The following is a 16,037-nucleotide window of genomic DNA, read 5'->3' on the forward strand; positions in this document are numbered from 1 at the left end:
AAATTGTGAAATTCGTTTCAAGAAATTAGAAATGTTACAAAGAACTCCCAGTCTGCCTAAAGTGAATCCGCATTCAGGACATCCCTGCAGTAATGTGCAGGCGCTGGGACACAGCTGATTTTATGTCACTGGGAGTGGGCCTGACCTCAGAACTTTGCACACAAGTGACCTCCCATCCCCTCAGCTGTGTCCTGTGACTTGCACAACGTCCTCTCCTTCAGTTCAGAACAGCAGTTTAGTTTGTACAGCTGGATCAAATGTCTCCCCAGACCTTTGCAGTTTCCAATAAAGCCTTCCCTGTAGCAGCCACCTGCTGGTCTTTGCAGTGAGCTTAATGCTGGCTGACAGCAGTTATTTTTAGAGATGTGGTTCATTGAAACCTGTTGTTGGTGGAAAGCTGAAATACGCATTTCAACCACCTTGGTTGAAAAGCAGAGACTCGAGAGTATAATTTTCCCTGATTACAGGGTATGCTTTAGCTATAGTACGTAGGATGTGCAGAAGAAGGCTGTTTGTTTTGGTCCGTGTTTTCTGTAAATAAAAGTGCAGTTTCTTGTTTAACGCAATTTCCTCTTCCCTTGTTCTTGGATAACAGAGGATGAAAGCTTTGGAAGCAGCTGCACTGGCTGTCTGTTGAGATAACACTAAGGCACCAGTTGTGTTGTGCCCCACATTTCCCTCCTTGCCCTGCATCATCCTGACTATTCTTGCTGCTGCATCCTCAGATAAAACACACCAAAAGCAGAGTGGGCACTGGCTGTGTGTTATGTGAGTGAGTGTCCTTGTCTTATCATGACCTTAAGCTCACGTTGAAGAAGAGCAGCATTGCCACCAGTTCAGGTAAAGCTGCCAAAGTGCTGGTGTGTCCATCTGTTCTTCCTCGTGTTATGTCTGCCACTGGTCACTGAGGTGTTTTTTCCATCCAGACAGAAAGAAAAGAAGCAAAAGACTCAATATGTGGTTGGTCAAGAAATAAACTACAGTCAGGTTTTTTTTCAGAGTGGATGAAAGCAGAGGAGGGTTGTGAGTTCCAAAAGGAAGAACACGTGGTTTGAATCATCAGAAAAGCCTGTTGTTTTTAAAGAAGGTACAAAGGTTGCACCAACAAAATGTCCAGCCAGCCACAAACAGACCAGTTGCATGTGCAGAATACTTAAAGCTGCATGTAAAACAGCTGCATATGCATCTATGTGCTGGTGTATTTGCATGCCAAAATGTGTCATTCGTGCACCACGCTATTTGTTTGCATGTGTGCAGATTTTGTAGGTGCAACTGTAAGTGCCTTCTTTGAAAATCTGGACCCATGTGCAGAAAGATGCTGGAATTTCAATGACCGAACACGTTTCAATCCCCATGTATTGTTCTGGTTTCCATTTCAGGCGCGGATCAGAAAATTTGGACCCAAAATCTTACAGTTATTGACGGAGTGGACGGAAACATTCCCGTATGACTTCCAGGAAGAGCGGATGATCGGCCATCTGAAAGACATGATTCACAGGATAGCCCCGTGCGATGAGGTGAGGATGTCTGACCTGAGGCACTGTGCGTTAACTTCAGTTTCCCACTTGGTTCTTCCCTTCCCTCTGGAAGATCAGTTCTGTTCTCCTCTGATGGTTAAAACCTCTAGTAGCTTCCCTGAAAATCATGTCTCTTTTGTGGTAGTGACACAGGGACACATCGCAGCGATCAATAGAACTCATCGACTGCACCTTTCTTTCTAAAAGAACACTGCTGCCATCTCAGTGATAGAAAGACATAGCGTAGACTGAAAGCGTGGTTAGAATTCAAACAGCAACAGTGATGGGCTCCCCCAAGTTACAGTCTACAAGAAGAATGAATTATCATGACTTGAGAGCAAACACCCTGCACAAGCAATGGCTGAGGGAGCGCTTTGTGGTGTTCGATACAGTGTGTGAGGAGAGGAAGAAGCAGCCAGTCAAGTGATGTTGTGGGCCTAAAAATATTATCAAAGTCCATGCGATCTGTGGGCCCAGACAGGTCCTGTGGAATCCAGTCTGTTTTGCTGATATTGTGAGATAGCAAGGGACCACTCTTACCTTTAAAAAACCACGTTTATGGACATATAACTTCTCTGTGATCATAGAAGTGGCAGAAGACAGCAGTGTGTGGCCCTCTGGGCAGAAACTCAGTTTAGATGGTAGGTCTTGTTATTCAAAGAAACAGGCTGTGTGTGTGGCAGAGCAGGACATGGGGAACTGAACATCTGGGAGACCTGCTTGTAAACTCAGGTGGGTGAAACCCATAGATTAATTCAGCAACATTAGAAGTACCACAAAGTCTGTATAGGAGCAAATAGCATATAGAGTCTCTAATTACTTCTGGGTTAACCATGGGAAATCAGTTCCATGGGTTACCCCAAGGCCTGGCCTCAGGGCACAGATGTATGCAATTCGGTATAACAAAAAGCACAGCACCCGTGGGGTCAAAAAAAGGAATTAGCAGAGCTGCAATATAATGAAAAGGAAGTTGAACTCTCCTACCCACGTGAAACATGAGAGCAATGGAAACAGCTGCTCTTGGGCTGGGCTGGCATCACAGCTGGCAGCTCTGGGTGGCTGTAGGCTGGCATGGCTCTGCTGACTGGCCTGCAGGGATGGAGGATGGGAAGGGGAAGCTGTGTGGTGCTTCACTGGAACTGAAGGAAACAGAAAGGGCTGCCAGAAGAGGCCACAGTGATCTCAGCTTCATGGATTCGAGCAGCTGAAACTCTCCCTGGCAATGAATTTGCTCCAACCAGCCACCAAAACAAGGGGCATCAGCATCTGAAGTGAGAGAAGCCTGTACAGACCTGCCTAAGTCATGTCCTCTGACAAGAGGGAAGCAGCCCGTAGGGCAGTCAGCAGGGGCTTTATGGGCACAGAGAAAAACCTTTTAAAGGCAACTGCTTCATGTTAAGTTGCTGCCCTGGAAAAGAGCCGTAAGTGGGCAAGGTCAGTTTTCTGTGTACAAAGCAGGCCTTTATTTGCCTAACTTGGACCAATGCTGCCCACCTTTGCTCTGGAAGGTGCACAGCTACTCACTGATGTATGTGGGTGTTGGATGGACCTCTGGCTGGACTAGCTTCAAATCATTGCTTTACAAATACAGCTAGGATTCATAATTGCAAGTGATTATGCCTGAACAAAATCAATAATTAATTTAAGGAACAGCTCGTATCCTGCAGATACAAATTTCTTTTCTTTTTTTTTAAGGAGCAGCGCGAAAGTGTGGTTGTGCCCATTAGCTGTTTGGAAATAAGTTGTTCCCATTGTGGATATTAGAAATGAAAGATTGAAAGATTTGTGAGGTCATCTAGTCCATGTAGGTTAATGCAGGATTTTCCCCTGCAGTGTGTGCTTCTGTCCTTTGTAGAGTCCACTTTCCAAAGGCTCTGTGATGTGCTTATAAAGGTGTCCATGCTGAGAGGCATTTCTTGCTAAGTGCTGTGATTTGCATTTAGAGTTAGAAATTTTAATTAAAATTTGAGCTCCTAAGCCACCTGCTGATGCCTGCCATCTTCACAGAAACTTTCCCAGTTAAGAACGAAACATTTGCTTTTAATATTAAACAGAAGTATGCTTCTTTTGACTGTTAATGTGGCAGCACAGTGGAATAGATGATAAGAGTCCAGCATGCAGCTCCGGTACAATGGGGGGTCACTTTGTGTCAAGGTAATTATCAGCTTGCTAAAGGTAATGAACAATATTGTTTTCAATTAGTGAACATAACTTAAAGAAAGCAGGAAGTGCTTTTAAAAGGGCAAAAGGAAGATTCATTTTTTCTCCCCCAGAACACAGCCAGGTTTCTAAGTGAGTCTCCTCAATAATTCTGTGAATTATTCTCATTGTGTCCATTGTCTGTCTCTCATTTCATCCTGTTATCTGGTTGGGTTGCTCAGACCTTTGGTTACTGTTGTCCATATCTGGATCTATCTTTTTGGGCCATATTCCCTATGAAACAAGATGAAAGTAGATCTCTTGATGACTGTTTGTTGAAAGACTCACTAATCATCAGTGCTGTTCAAACCATTCTGCTTTTTGGCTTTTCACACAAACAGTGAAGAATTTAATGGGCAAAGATTCCTTATCCAAACTCATTTTTGAAAGAGAACTGGGTTTTCAGCTTCAGGTTCTTCAGCTGAATGCTTTATATGCCACAGAATACTTTACTTTTGTGTTCCCCCAGTCAATTCCTGTGTTTACAAAATGTGTTCATACAATGCTGAAATGTTTCCTTCTTTGAGTTTCCACTCAAAATAGCATTCTAATCATAGAACTTGATAAGCTGCGCTGAGTTGTGCAAACACAGCTGGATGTAAACTGGAGAAGTATTTAGATGGTACTCAGTAGTTTGGGTCCAGGATGGCCTTTGTAAATCAAAAGTGTGATCCTCTGTTTGGAGAGGAATTGCATGAAGACCACCGGTCTGTTTTCCTTGGAGCCAGTATATATCAGGAACTGAAAGAACAATTCTTACTATCAAAAAAAATTATTTCAGTGATTTGCTTATACATCTTCCCTGCTTGATTTTTCACTCATGCTCTATGATTTTGAGACCTGTATGGATGTTTTCTAAGACAAGTCCTTCCTACCTTCTAGGTCGTTACTTCCTTTATGACTCTTTTGCAAGGTAGCCTGACTTTATACTGCTTCTCTGGCCAGTGCTCCAGCCTGGTGCAAAGGAATGTCTTCCTTGGGTGAACTGAAAGGTATCTCAGTGATGTGAAAACTTCTGCTGGAAGAGCTGTACCTATATGGCAAATCATTGCATCAAATGTTGAAACACTTGTAATTTTCCGAGAGTTTCCAGCCTCAGACTTGTACTGGAAACAGTGTTCGTGGAAGCTTGTTATTCTTCACTACTTCCAGCATGCAGGTGGGATGCTATGTATATAAGAATACTGACTTCAGCAGCTAGAACTGAAGTCTGCCTACAGAAGTCTGGAGACGACACAGGCTGTTTCTAAACCATCCCCAAGTGTGCACTGGGCTGTGACTCAGGTGTGTGTTGGCTTCACGAGATGTCAAACTCCAGCCAGGTCCTTGATGCGATGATAAGAACTGCATAGAGGGTGCCAGGCTGTACATCTGTTGTACAGTACAGATGTAGCAGAAGAGGGCTCTGTGCCGACTCTGGTTTCACACTGGCAGATTACAAACGGATGTTACTGGCAAGGTGATGTTACTTAAATCTGTTCACATAGACAGCGTGGAGTTATCCCAGTTGTGAGCAGCCAGATCAGTATCTTTGTGCTGGGATTGGAGCTGATAGTAAGCCAGCCTGGAAGCTGTTTTCCCAAGTGACTGCTCTCTGAAATCCAGCTGTCGTACCCACACCCAATGCTTCTTTGGCTGGGGAAGCCCACAAGGCCTCGCTGTCGAGGAGCACCTCGGTATGGTACACTTGTGCCCCGTGTGAAGTTCTAGCCCAAGGACTTTTCCAATTAATCCTTGCTTTCAGAGCCCATCCACCAGTTCTCTCGGTTTTCTAATGTCTGCATCTGTCATTCATGAGGAGTTGAAAGCATTTTTATCTACCCATCCTCCATGGCCAGCAGCTCTGCTCTTTTCCTGCACAGAGCTGCTCCATCTCTGAGAGGAACCTGCACAACTTAGTAATGATCATCCTGCTGAGCGTATGGCTGTGCCTGGAATATCTTATGAGCGTCTTTCACTAGCAATTAACAGTTTGGGTATTAAATACTCACAGCTACTCCAACTGGGTAAAAAGTAACAGTGTGCTTCAGTTGCTCTCAGCAAAAAAGGACGGAGAGAAAAGCTTTAAAAACACTTCTTATTCTCAATAAGTAAGAGCTGACTAGCAACTATTATTAACAGAGTTCTCGGGCAACGTGTCACTGATATAAAGGATGGGTACTGAGTGCTGCTCTGCTCCAGAAAGGTGGAATATCTCATGTTGTAGCATTCCGTTTCCTCTGCTCCCTGCAGCACGGGTGTTGGCAGCAATAAGTGAGTATTAGTGCCAACCCAGCCCACCAGCCCTTCTTGCCTCTTCTCCAGACTGCAGTCTGTTTCTGTGGTCTGGAGCACAGAACTGTAATTAAGCCAACTGATTGTTCTGAAATAGGCGTGTTGAAAATAAAATGATGACCTGTTGCTGGCTTAGGAATACTTTGCAGAAGGTAAAACGCAGCATTAAACATACCTTCATTGAGTTCTGTGGGTGGTTTATGTTTCTTTCCCTGTCTCTCTAGGCCTACTGGAAAAAGATGAATCAGCTTTTGCAGACCCTGAATCAGAAGCTTGCCACCCTCAGCCATGGGCAAGAAGGGATTGTCAAGATCAATGCTGCTGTCTCTGATAAACTGGTTGCCTTTAAAAGTAAACCTCCATCAATTCAGAGAGAAATCCTGAGCGTCTGCAGTGACCCTTACACTCTGGCTCAGCAGCTGACGCACGTGGAGCTGGTACGTGGGGATGGTTTCCAACTTTCACAGTCTGAGGTATTATTTTAAGCCATCAGCTGCTAAGTATTCCAGACACAACCAAAAAGAGTCTGCGCTGCTGCAGCACTTTGCACTGCTGTATCAGCACTGCAGTATGAGACAGGGTCGGAAAGGTTAAGGGATGCCTGGGAAGTGAGAAATTACCAGAGTGTTCCTGTGCATTTTGGGGCACATCACTTTACCTTTTGAGCTTCCTTTGTCGTTAAATGCGAGTCTTTGTTCCAAGAAGGTGAATGAGGCTTCTGTAAGGTACTTGCTTGGAGCTATAAAACCTGAAGGTACTACTGAAATGGCTGATCATTAGCCCGTTTGTTAATTGGGAAGCAATTTTAACTCAAATCCATTCCCACAGATACATAAAGCATCTGAACTGCCTCCAGTGTTTTTCTTTCTTCCCTTTGTTACTTTGAGCATGGACATACAGGGGTGTGCAAATACCAGAAATGCTCCCCGCTCCCAAACAAAGTCCTGCTGTTTCCTTCCTTGGATTGCAGTCCACTCTCCAACAGACTCTGGATGGTAAATGCACCAAGATCTTTGCCAGAGTGTTGTGTTGCACACCTTTCTGCCAGGTTCAAGTCCTCCATGGATGTTTGCAGAACACAAAAATTTATTGCTGCCATCTGCAGATCTTCTGATGTTGTAGAGGCTTCCTACCATCTGTCCTCCCATGGACAGTGTTCATTCTAGAAGGTGAAGGCTGGAAAAACCAACTGTGGAATGGATTGTGGTTTGGAGGGTATATTGTGAAGTTAAATGTAGGGATTCTGGAAGTAGCTCATATTGTATTTGTGAAGAAGTGGAATAGCTCAGAAACCCCTAATTTTGGATCATCTTCTCACCTTGGTTAGTTTTCAGAACATGCAGCTTTGGCTCTCTTAGCTGTATGTAGTTTAAGCCAGAAAGTACAACTCCTTCTGCCTGGGTTTTTTCTCTTGCTTTTCCTTTCCTCTACAATACAAGCGTGCTCCGAGGATTCCCTATATTCAGATTACGCTTTTAAAACTGATACAGCCAAAAATTTTCATACCACTTTAATCATTGCTCCCTGCCTTCTCTTTCACTTACTGCATCTGGTACACCAAATACATTGCACTGAAACTGTCAGATGCTTATTTGTTAGCAAGAAGTATTTCTTTATTCAATAGCAGTTATTTGTGTTTAAGAGCTCTGTACAGCTACCAGTGGTGTGGTGAGAAGACAAGAGGAATACCCCAAGAACAGCCATAACATTTTCACCTACACAAAACCGCCACTGATTTTAATGCTACTTGAGCACCCTACAATTAGGCTGTATGAATTCCAAAGTATTTCTACTGAAATACTTTGTGTGACCTACAACCTGCTGAAAATATTTTTCTAATAAGCACTTTAAAGGCCATGCCAAATAAGAAGGGACATATTTCCTGTGCCATTAAAAATACTGCCTTTGGTATCTTGTAACCTGGAGGTCATGTTAGTGACTTAGCTTTCATACCAAAGCATTTTGGAGACTGTACAATAATGGTCTCCTTGGGTATTAAGGAAATCAGCCCCCATCTGCTGGCTCCCTGGGCTGTTGTGCTGTTGTGAGCTGGGCTGCCCATCTTTAGCTCAAGTCATTGCTACTATATTCTTCTTTTTATAGACAATGTAAGTGATCTTCTGTCTCGTTTCCATAGAATTGTGCTAATGGGCAGAAGCAGAAGTCAAAGGGAGTTGAGGAGCATATTTGGAGACATAGCCCTGAGGGCCTAGTTCATTAAGACATAAGCTGAATAGGCTCGATGGCAGCTATTATAATTAATTGTGACTGCTGTAAAACACCACATCTTACTTCTCATATTTTTCTCGGTACCTTTTAGGTTAATCGATATGATAGATACCAAATCTCAGAGAAATAGCTGAGTTCCCACGGGCGATGGTTATGCTCTGTTAGCAGTCAGCATACACTGCTGGAACACCCAGACACACCTGCCCTGACAGTACATTTCAAAAGCACTGACAGCTGCTTGGCTCCTCCAAGGCTGCCATTGCTGAATAAACCTTCCACAAAGCAGTGTCCACTTGTGTCAGCAAGGTGGGCCCTCTGGGGAACCAAAGGGAGCTCCCATAGAGGCAGGATCATGAATGACAGCGTATTTTTTTAGTCCACAGTACCTATTGTGGTCTTTTAGTCCTGATGCAGAGGAATAAAACCACTCTCCTTCCCAACCAGTGGCTGCTGGTCTGACTGAAATTGCCACATTTCTTCAGGATCTGGTGGAGATGAACTGTCCTTTACTAAGAGAGATCTGGGTGCTTTATTCGCTCTTGTTTTGGGTAGTGCCTGGGACACTCTCCAGTGTAAGCAATGACTGTACTATAAGCACACACATCTCTCGTGCCTTCCCCAGTGGCACATAGCCAGCCCCCCAGGGCATCACCTGAGCTTGGCTGGTAGGGAGGCAGGGTCAGAGCACTGTGCAGCTGATGACAGATTGCTATGGTTACCAGAGCTCAGTATTTCTGCCATGTGAACAACTGGGTAACACAACCATTGAGAAATGCTGGGCAGCAGTAGGTCTGTGGCAGCTCCAAGCACAGAACTGAGGTCTTGCTGCCTCCCAGATGAGGCCTCGAGTATCAACACCTTTCTGTTTGAGCAATGAATAGAGCTCTTGCTGTGACTTCTCAATAACAAGACATATTTTTTCTACTTTCTACTGAAATAACTCTAATTGTTCTTATCGGTGTTAGCATCTCATGCTAGTTGGCTGTCTACAAGTTCAACAATGCCATTCAGAACTTAAAGATTACAGGAAGGTTTTAGGAAGAGAAACAACAGGCATTGCAGAGTGCTTTCTCATTTCTTCCTGTCTCTCTTTTCTATCCCTCTAATAGGAGAGGCTAAGTCACATTGGACCTGAGGAGTTTGTGCAGGCATTTGTACATAAGGACCCTCTGGATGGCACCAAGGTATGTTCTGTCTACATACAAAATATCTCCTACAATAACTGATGAACTGGTGTGATCCATAAGAGAAAGCCTGGGATATCACCAGGGCAGGCCAGCTGGCAGAGCTGCATTCTCACAGTGAGGATGGATCTGTTGGTGGAGCTCTAGCTGGCAGGTCATTGCCATTCCTTCATGGTGAGAATGTGTCCCAGGCAGAGGGACCTACACAATGAAGTTCTGGCCTTTGGCTCTTCCTCTTGTTCCTAATGTTCCTAGTGTTAAAGGTGTAAGGACTCTGGACATGATGTAATGGCCACAGTGTGTGCCCAGACACCACAGTACTGAGTCAGTGCGTCATGAATCAACATTCTCTTCTCTCTACACACAATAGTTTTTAACCCAGAGCACTGCAGGGAATGAAGTGCCTGATCGGGGTTTCCTCCAGAGTTCTTGGAAGCCAGTTGGAGTCTCTCCATAGGTTCCAGCAGGATTTGAAGCAGCATTTTGATGAGTGCTTCAGTAAGGAAGGAGACTTTCAGCTGGAGAGCAAGAGTCTGGTATTTCATATGCCAACAAAAAAAGAAAGAGAATGGAAAATTCTTCTCCAGAACCACAAAAGGGCGCCCACTGAGATCACATATCAACGGCAAAATCACATCATTAGATAGAGGAAGACTTCTCACTAAGATGTTTCCCAAAGAGCACCAGAATAACTCATAATGGTGAAGGGAGGGAGGCGTGGACAGACTAAATGTGCAGCCTTGGGATTTTTCCTTCTTGCATTGGAGTTACAGAGATTCTGCAGTTTGTTTAAGGGAGAGAGGAATGGACAGAGCTGGTGTCTCAGGTGTTGTGAGCATTGATCACATCCTTTAGGAAAGAACCCCTATGTGACAAAGGTGTGTCAGAAACATGAAGTATCAGGGCAGCCAGAGCTGAGATTTCAGCAACCTGCTGTGAGCATGAGGGACGAGATTGAAAACAAAGTGTCTCGGGCAGTCATCATCTCTGTTGTGAAGTATAATGGAAGAGATCAAATGGAGGCTCTGAATCTGAGTAAAGTTTGGATGAATAGGAGGGAGGCAACAGTGAATGAAGTCAAACTACATAAAACCGTGCAGGGAAAAGGATGCTAAGAAGGAAATGTTCTGTAATAAGCTGAAGCTGGCACAATGGGCTGTAGCTTTGCATAGAATTTGTCTGGAATTTCAAATGTAGTGGCAGAATGGAATAAATACCAAGATATGAAGAGAAACATGAAGAAACATCTGTTAAGGTGGACAGGATGGAATTGAATGGGAGGTGGAGAGCAAATATCAAAGCATGGATGCATCACTGCATTGACTTCTAAATTCAAGGCCTGTCTTCCTCCAAATAGGCTCTACTTAGTACAGAAAAGTGTTACTGGGCTTTGGGTCTGGTCTATGTTCCCTCCATGTGGAGATCATTTTAAACATCATTTGTGCATGAAGGCTTCAAAAGGTTTCATTTGTGAATGTTTATCAAGCGCTTTGAGAGCTGCTGATGGAAGATGCTGGGGAGGTGCTAAATGTTGTTGCCATTTATAAAGCTTAACCTTTAAAAGGCAATCTGTTTCAGCATTAAATGTGCACGTTTTAACCACGTTTTGTGGCACTAGCTGTGCTTCTTATGCCATGGCATGGAACAGCAGCGCTGTAATGGAAATACCACGTTCAGAGCAAAACCAAGGTTTTTCTGCTGTAGTGGGGGGCAAAAAATACCATAGAGTGCAAGAAAAGTATCTGCTATGGGTAGAGTAGGGCTGCATTGGGATTTCTTTTAGTTTGACATTCACATGGTGCTCACCAGCGTTCACTTTTGAGATGCTTTGATATGTTTCTTTATTTATTATATAGATAGTCTTCCCATAAAATGGCTAGGAATGTCAGGCTTCAGATTGGTGGCCAAATTCCATCGTACTGTGATTTCTTTTCCTAAATGACCCTGCACACAGAATTGCAAAGGGATATTTTCTTTTAATTACCTTAATTCATGTAAATCTTAATATAAGATACATTAATGTCACTTTAAGACCCAGGTTTTAGGCACCTAACTGACATAATATGGGTAATTCCATTGACATCCATTGGTCTGTGTTTAGGCATTGTGGTTTTCTTTCTTAGCAGAGTGTATTTCTGGCAGCTCTGGGAGATGATGATCTGAACAGTACCAAAATTTGGCATTCTCTGATACCCTCTAGTGGATGCTGCTGAATGTTCACATAAATCACATGAACTCTAGGGGAGCAGGGTGTCCTACATGGAGAGTCTCAGAGTTTAGGGCTGGAGAAAGGAATCGAGCTCTTATAATGCCCACCAGGGTCTTCAGGCTGTGTGAACCACCCTGTCACTGTGCTGAAGTCAAACCGTCTGTGGATATCAAAGTATCTGAAGGAGTTCAGCCCAGTTTCCGCTTCCACCACCTGAATCAGCTGTGGGAATTCATGTGAAGTTTCACATAAGTAGAAAACTATGTTTCTTTACAGTGACTCTTATTGGTGAAGTCTCCCTTGTGCGTAAGCAGCCTGTTCCAGTGCAGCCAGCAAGACAGAGCTGGGGCACTCAACAGCCTATTATCCTGAGTACTCAGCAGAGTAAAGGGAAATATATTCTTTCCCATAGAGAAGCAACTAGAACTATTTCTTCTTCTGCTTTTTTCTTGTGCTAAGGCCCAGTCTTCTCTATATGCAAGAGAGATGTGGCCAAATGATTACCTCCATGTAATGGGTCTTTTGCCATGAGGCAGCTAACAGAACTGCACTTAGATGTCTTTGTGTGTTTTTATCTCCCCAGCCTTGTTTCAGCGACCAGAAGACCAGTAACCTTGAGGCCTATGTGAAATGGTTCAATAGACTTTGCTACCTCGTAGCAACAGAAATTTGCATGGTAAGTGGGAAGCGTGAAGCTCATTTTACACATGCTGGCAGTACCAGTTTGAGGTGGTGCACTAATAAGCAAACCTGGGGATTTATTTCTTCTGACCTCGCTGAGCATCAGACAGTAAGTTTTAGTAATGCTGCATTTGCAGGAGCAAGCTGATAAATGACAAACATATTACAAAACAGAGCTGGCAACACACACGGGTACACTGTTCTATTGATGTAGTAGGAGCACAGTGTGGAATAATGAACCCTGCAGGGAGAAAAAGAGGAAAAAGTGCCTTGAATTATCCTGTGAGATTTCTGCTGGAAAAGATTCTAGTGGAGCAGTATTTGTTATCTGTCATCCTGAAGCTCTGCTGTGCATGTAAATTCCCATTGCATGGCTCTTTGTCCTGCTGCCCATTACCAAAGCTGTGTTTGCTTTGTTTTTTACACTTGGTAGACTTGGGTTTAGTTCAGTTGGCCCCATCATCAAAATGAAGTGGATGTTTTCTCCTTTGAAGGGAGGAAGAGTAATACGATATCCTATGTAGCTTGTGATTGGAAAGCATTGCTGAAGATCTTCTGTGGGAAGGTGGGGTGATTCCAGTCCAGCTGTTAAAATGTGGATTTAGAACACAAGGCATTGCTCAGCCTGGTCTGCCCTCCAGTTCTGTGTATGCTCATTACAAATGGTTGTGTTAATTTACAGCCTGCAAAAAAGAAACAGCGAGCACAAGTCATCGAATTCTTCATTGACGTTGCCCGAGAGTGCTTTAACATAGGGAACTTCAATTCACTGATGGCAATCATTTGTAAGTACAGCTCCTAACCAGATGTCTCCACTGGCTGTAGCAAAAGGAAAAGGGCAAGTCTGACTCTCATCCATGGCTCTTTTTTTCTCCTTCTTTTTCCCTCGTAGCTGGAATGAACATGAGTCCTGTTTCCCGGCTAAAGAAGACTTGGTCAAAAGTAAAAACAGCCAAGTTTTTCATTCTTGAGGTAAGTACATAAACAAATAACAACGTGCTGCTTGAACTGTATTATTTTTCTGTATGCTTGTTTGTGAATTTCCACGTTATCAAGGTATGGGATGTTTATAGACACATTTCACAGGCAGAGGGTTGGATTCTGGCCATAGTTGCCAAGGGATGGTGAGGAAAGTATGAAGCTGTTGGTGTGTAGAGGGATAGCAGAGCACTTGGACGTTACATGCATAAAAGGAAGTGATGAGTGCCCTGGGGAGGATGGGCTGATACACAAGCAACAGTTCTCAAGCTGATGCCAGTGTTGTTTGCTCGTGGTTCATGGGCTTCTACGCGTATGTGGATTTTTGAAGATGTAGGCTTGGTTCTGTTCAGGTTTTGGTACAGGTTTTGTCTCCAGAGGACTCGGGCTGCATTCTAACCACTGTGTTGTCTTTTGTATATCCAGCACCAGATGGACCCTACTGGTAACTTCTATAACTACAGAACGGCATTGCGGGGGGCTGCTCACAGGTCCCTCACTGCACACAGCAATAGGGAGAAGGTAGGTGTGACCACATCTCATGTACCTCCAGCTCAGTGGTGTGCATCTCTACTGAGAGTGTGACTGAAACATTCAGTGCATTGCTGTCCTCTTTTCCTTGGGGCACCAGTGCAAGGCTTGTGCACTGCTAAATGCAACTGGAAATGTAAGTCTGCAGCTGAAAGGAGTTTGAAATGGATCACAGGGCTTTTGTGGACTTGCTGTCAGGAAGGTAGGGCAGGCAGAACACCTGGAATGGATGACTTTGTTGCAAGCCTCTTGAAAATTTGCATTGTTTAGATTGATAAACCAGAGGAAAAGGCATTCCAGACTAAAATGACTTTTATTTTGGCATGGAGCATCAGCCTGGCAGGCCCAGGTGGAGCTGTGTGGAGCTGTGCCTGCAGCCATGCCAGGCAGCTTCTCTGTGCAGACAAGCCCTTTTTGTACAGCCTGTGATTCGAGATAGAGCAAAGGGCACAGCACTCAGAGGTGATGAGGTGGTTCTCCACTTACATTAGAGGAAGATGATTTACTGCAAGTCATGCAAAAGAGTGTGGTCTGAACCCATTGCAGCAGATCTGGGGTGAAAGTCTGTCCCGTTGCGTTTTCATTTCATTTGTTGCCATCCTGCTGAGCAAGAACTGAATCACCACTGTCTGTGGCAGATACGTAGCGCTCGGATCAGCTTTGTGAGATGTTAGTGCAGCACCCTACTGTTTTGTGTCTGCATATTTCTCATTCATTTTCTTATTTCTCCATTCCATTCCCTTATTTTGTTTTGTGAAAGAGTTTGTTTTTAACATTGCAACTGCACGTAGTCATAAACTGGTGGTTTCTACACAGCGTGGCTAAGGTAGATACTGCACGAACGAGCATAGTACAGAACTGAATGCTTTCTCACTAGAGGAGTGAGAGCAAATGCTGATCTCACATCCCTGTAAATTTGATGTAAATCTGCTGAAGCTAATGGAATCTCACAGCAGTTACAGTGAAATGAGATCAGCAGCTGGTCACAGGCTGACTCAGCTGCAAAGGGAGTGTGCTGAGTTGGTCTGAAATGCACTTCTCAAGAAGAGACGATGGCTTTGGATATTCTTTAGCAGTGGAGAAACCCTTTTAACTCTCACACAACACAGCAAGGACCTTTCAGTCTGAGATCCTTCTGCAGTTAATTCTTCTGCGGCCGTTGTATATATTAAAGTCAGCAGCCCTGCTGTTTAATTTCCTGTGGATGTTTGCAATCTCTGACATATCTCTAGCCCTGGCTGGTTAAAGGAGAGTGGAGAGATTATTAAATTGAAAGGAATCCATTTTACATAGGAAGAAAACCATACTCTACCTTATGAACATAACATTAGTTCAAGAAGATGCTCAAGCGTTCGACTTGGTAGTTGGTCATGCTGAGCATTTTATGGGTACAGCAGATCTTGTAATTCATGCAAACCTCTCATTGAAGAAAATATTTGTCTTCCTATTGACTTGTGCTTATAAGACTTTGAGATTTCAGTCCCCTCTGCCCCTCTTCCCAACCAACAGCCACCACAGAAGCACTTTGTGGAAGATGCAGGCCTCCCCCATCTGCCTGGGACACACGGTGGGAGTGCAGAAATAAACCTGCCCAAGTGCAGGCCGAGAGAACAGGCAGTGAAGGAGGGAGGAAATTTCATGCAGAATCTGGTCTGCTTGTTAGGAGCTGTCTGGTTTTATCAATGCAGTCAGCTGACCTCTGCCGAATCCCAAATGAAGTCATTGCACTGGGACACCCTGCACGGCGTTAATGGCATTTCTCTGATCGGCTTTGAAACGTTGGGAGGATGTACAGCACGGTGCTGTGTGTCGTTGCCGTGTGATACTTAGGAGGAAGAACATGTCTGAGCTCATTAGCTTTCTTCTTTCCGCAGGAGGCAATTGTCCTTCAGCGTGTGGGTGGGTTGGATGGTTGGGGGAGAATCAAAAGGGAGTGAAATTGGAGTTTCTGGCACTAACCCAGATTTTATGCCAGCAAAGAGTCTGGATTGAAGCCAATGCTGAAATGTAACTATATCCACTTTTGTTGCTTTTACTACAGAAACTTGGAAAACAAAGCATGCGGGGCAATGTATTTTTATTAGGGAAATAAATACTGACCCAAAGACAGAAATCCCCTGCAAATGTGTGGAGAATTGGTATTCTAGGGAATGTCTTTGCTTCCTTTTGGATGCAGATGAGAACAAGCTCTGCCCACGCTCTGAGCTGACTGGTGGCTTTGTAGCTGTATTAGCA

At 44.1% G+C, this 16,037-nt stretch overlaps 1 protein-coding gene across 5 annotated transcripts in view; it reads left to right on the forward strand.

Annotated features, from left to right (window-relative positions):
* Positions 1 to 16,037, forward strand: part of RASGEF1C (RasGEF domain family member 1C) — a 70,813-nt gene that overhangs the window by 43,077 nt on the left and 11,699 nt on the right. For all 5 annotated transcript variants that reach the window (XM_085532072.1, XM_015875614.3, XM_085532071.1 and 2 more), the window contains 7 exons: positions 1,380 to 1,517; positions 6,215 to 6,427; positions 9,329 to 9,403; positions 12,196 to 12,288; positions 12,976 to 13,078; positions 13,186 to 13,265; positions 13,698 to 13,793. In XM_085532072.1, the coding sequence (XP_085388198.1) occupies positions 1,380 to 1,517; positions 6,215 to 6,427; positions 9,329 to 9,403; positions 12,196 to 12,288; positions 12,976 to 13,078; positions 13,186 to 13,265; positions 13,698 to 13,793 (798 nt within the window). The remainder of the gene's footprint in view (positions 1 to 1,379; positions 1,518 to 6,214; positions 6,428 to 9,328; positions 9,404 to 12,195; positions 12,289 to 12,975; positions 13,079 to 13,185; positions 13,266 to 13,697; positions 13,794 to 16,037) is intronic.

The sequence above is a fragment of the Coturnix japonica genome, unplaced genomic scaffold, assembly GCF_054131305.1.
Source record: "Coturnix japonica strain WE unplaced genomic scaffold, WE-NBRP24 Scf048, whole genome shotgun sequence".
Classification (NCBI taxonomy): domain Eukaryota; kingdom Metazoa; phylum Chordata; class Aves; order Galliformes; family Phasianidae; genus Coturnix; species Coturnix japonica.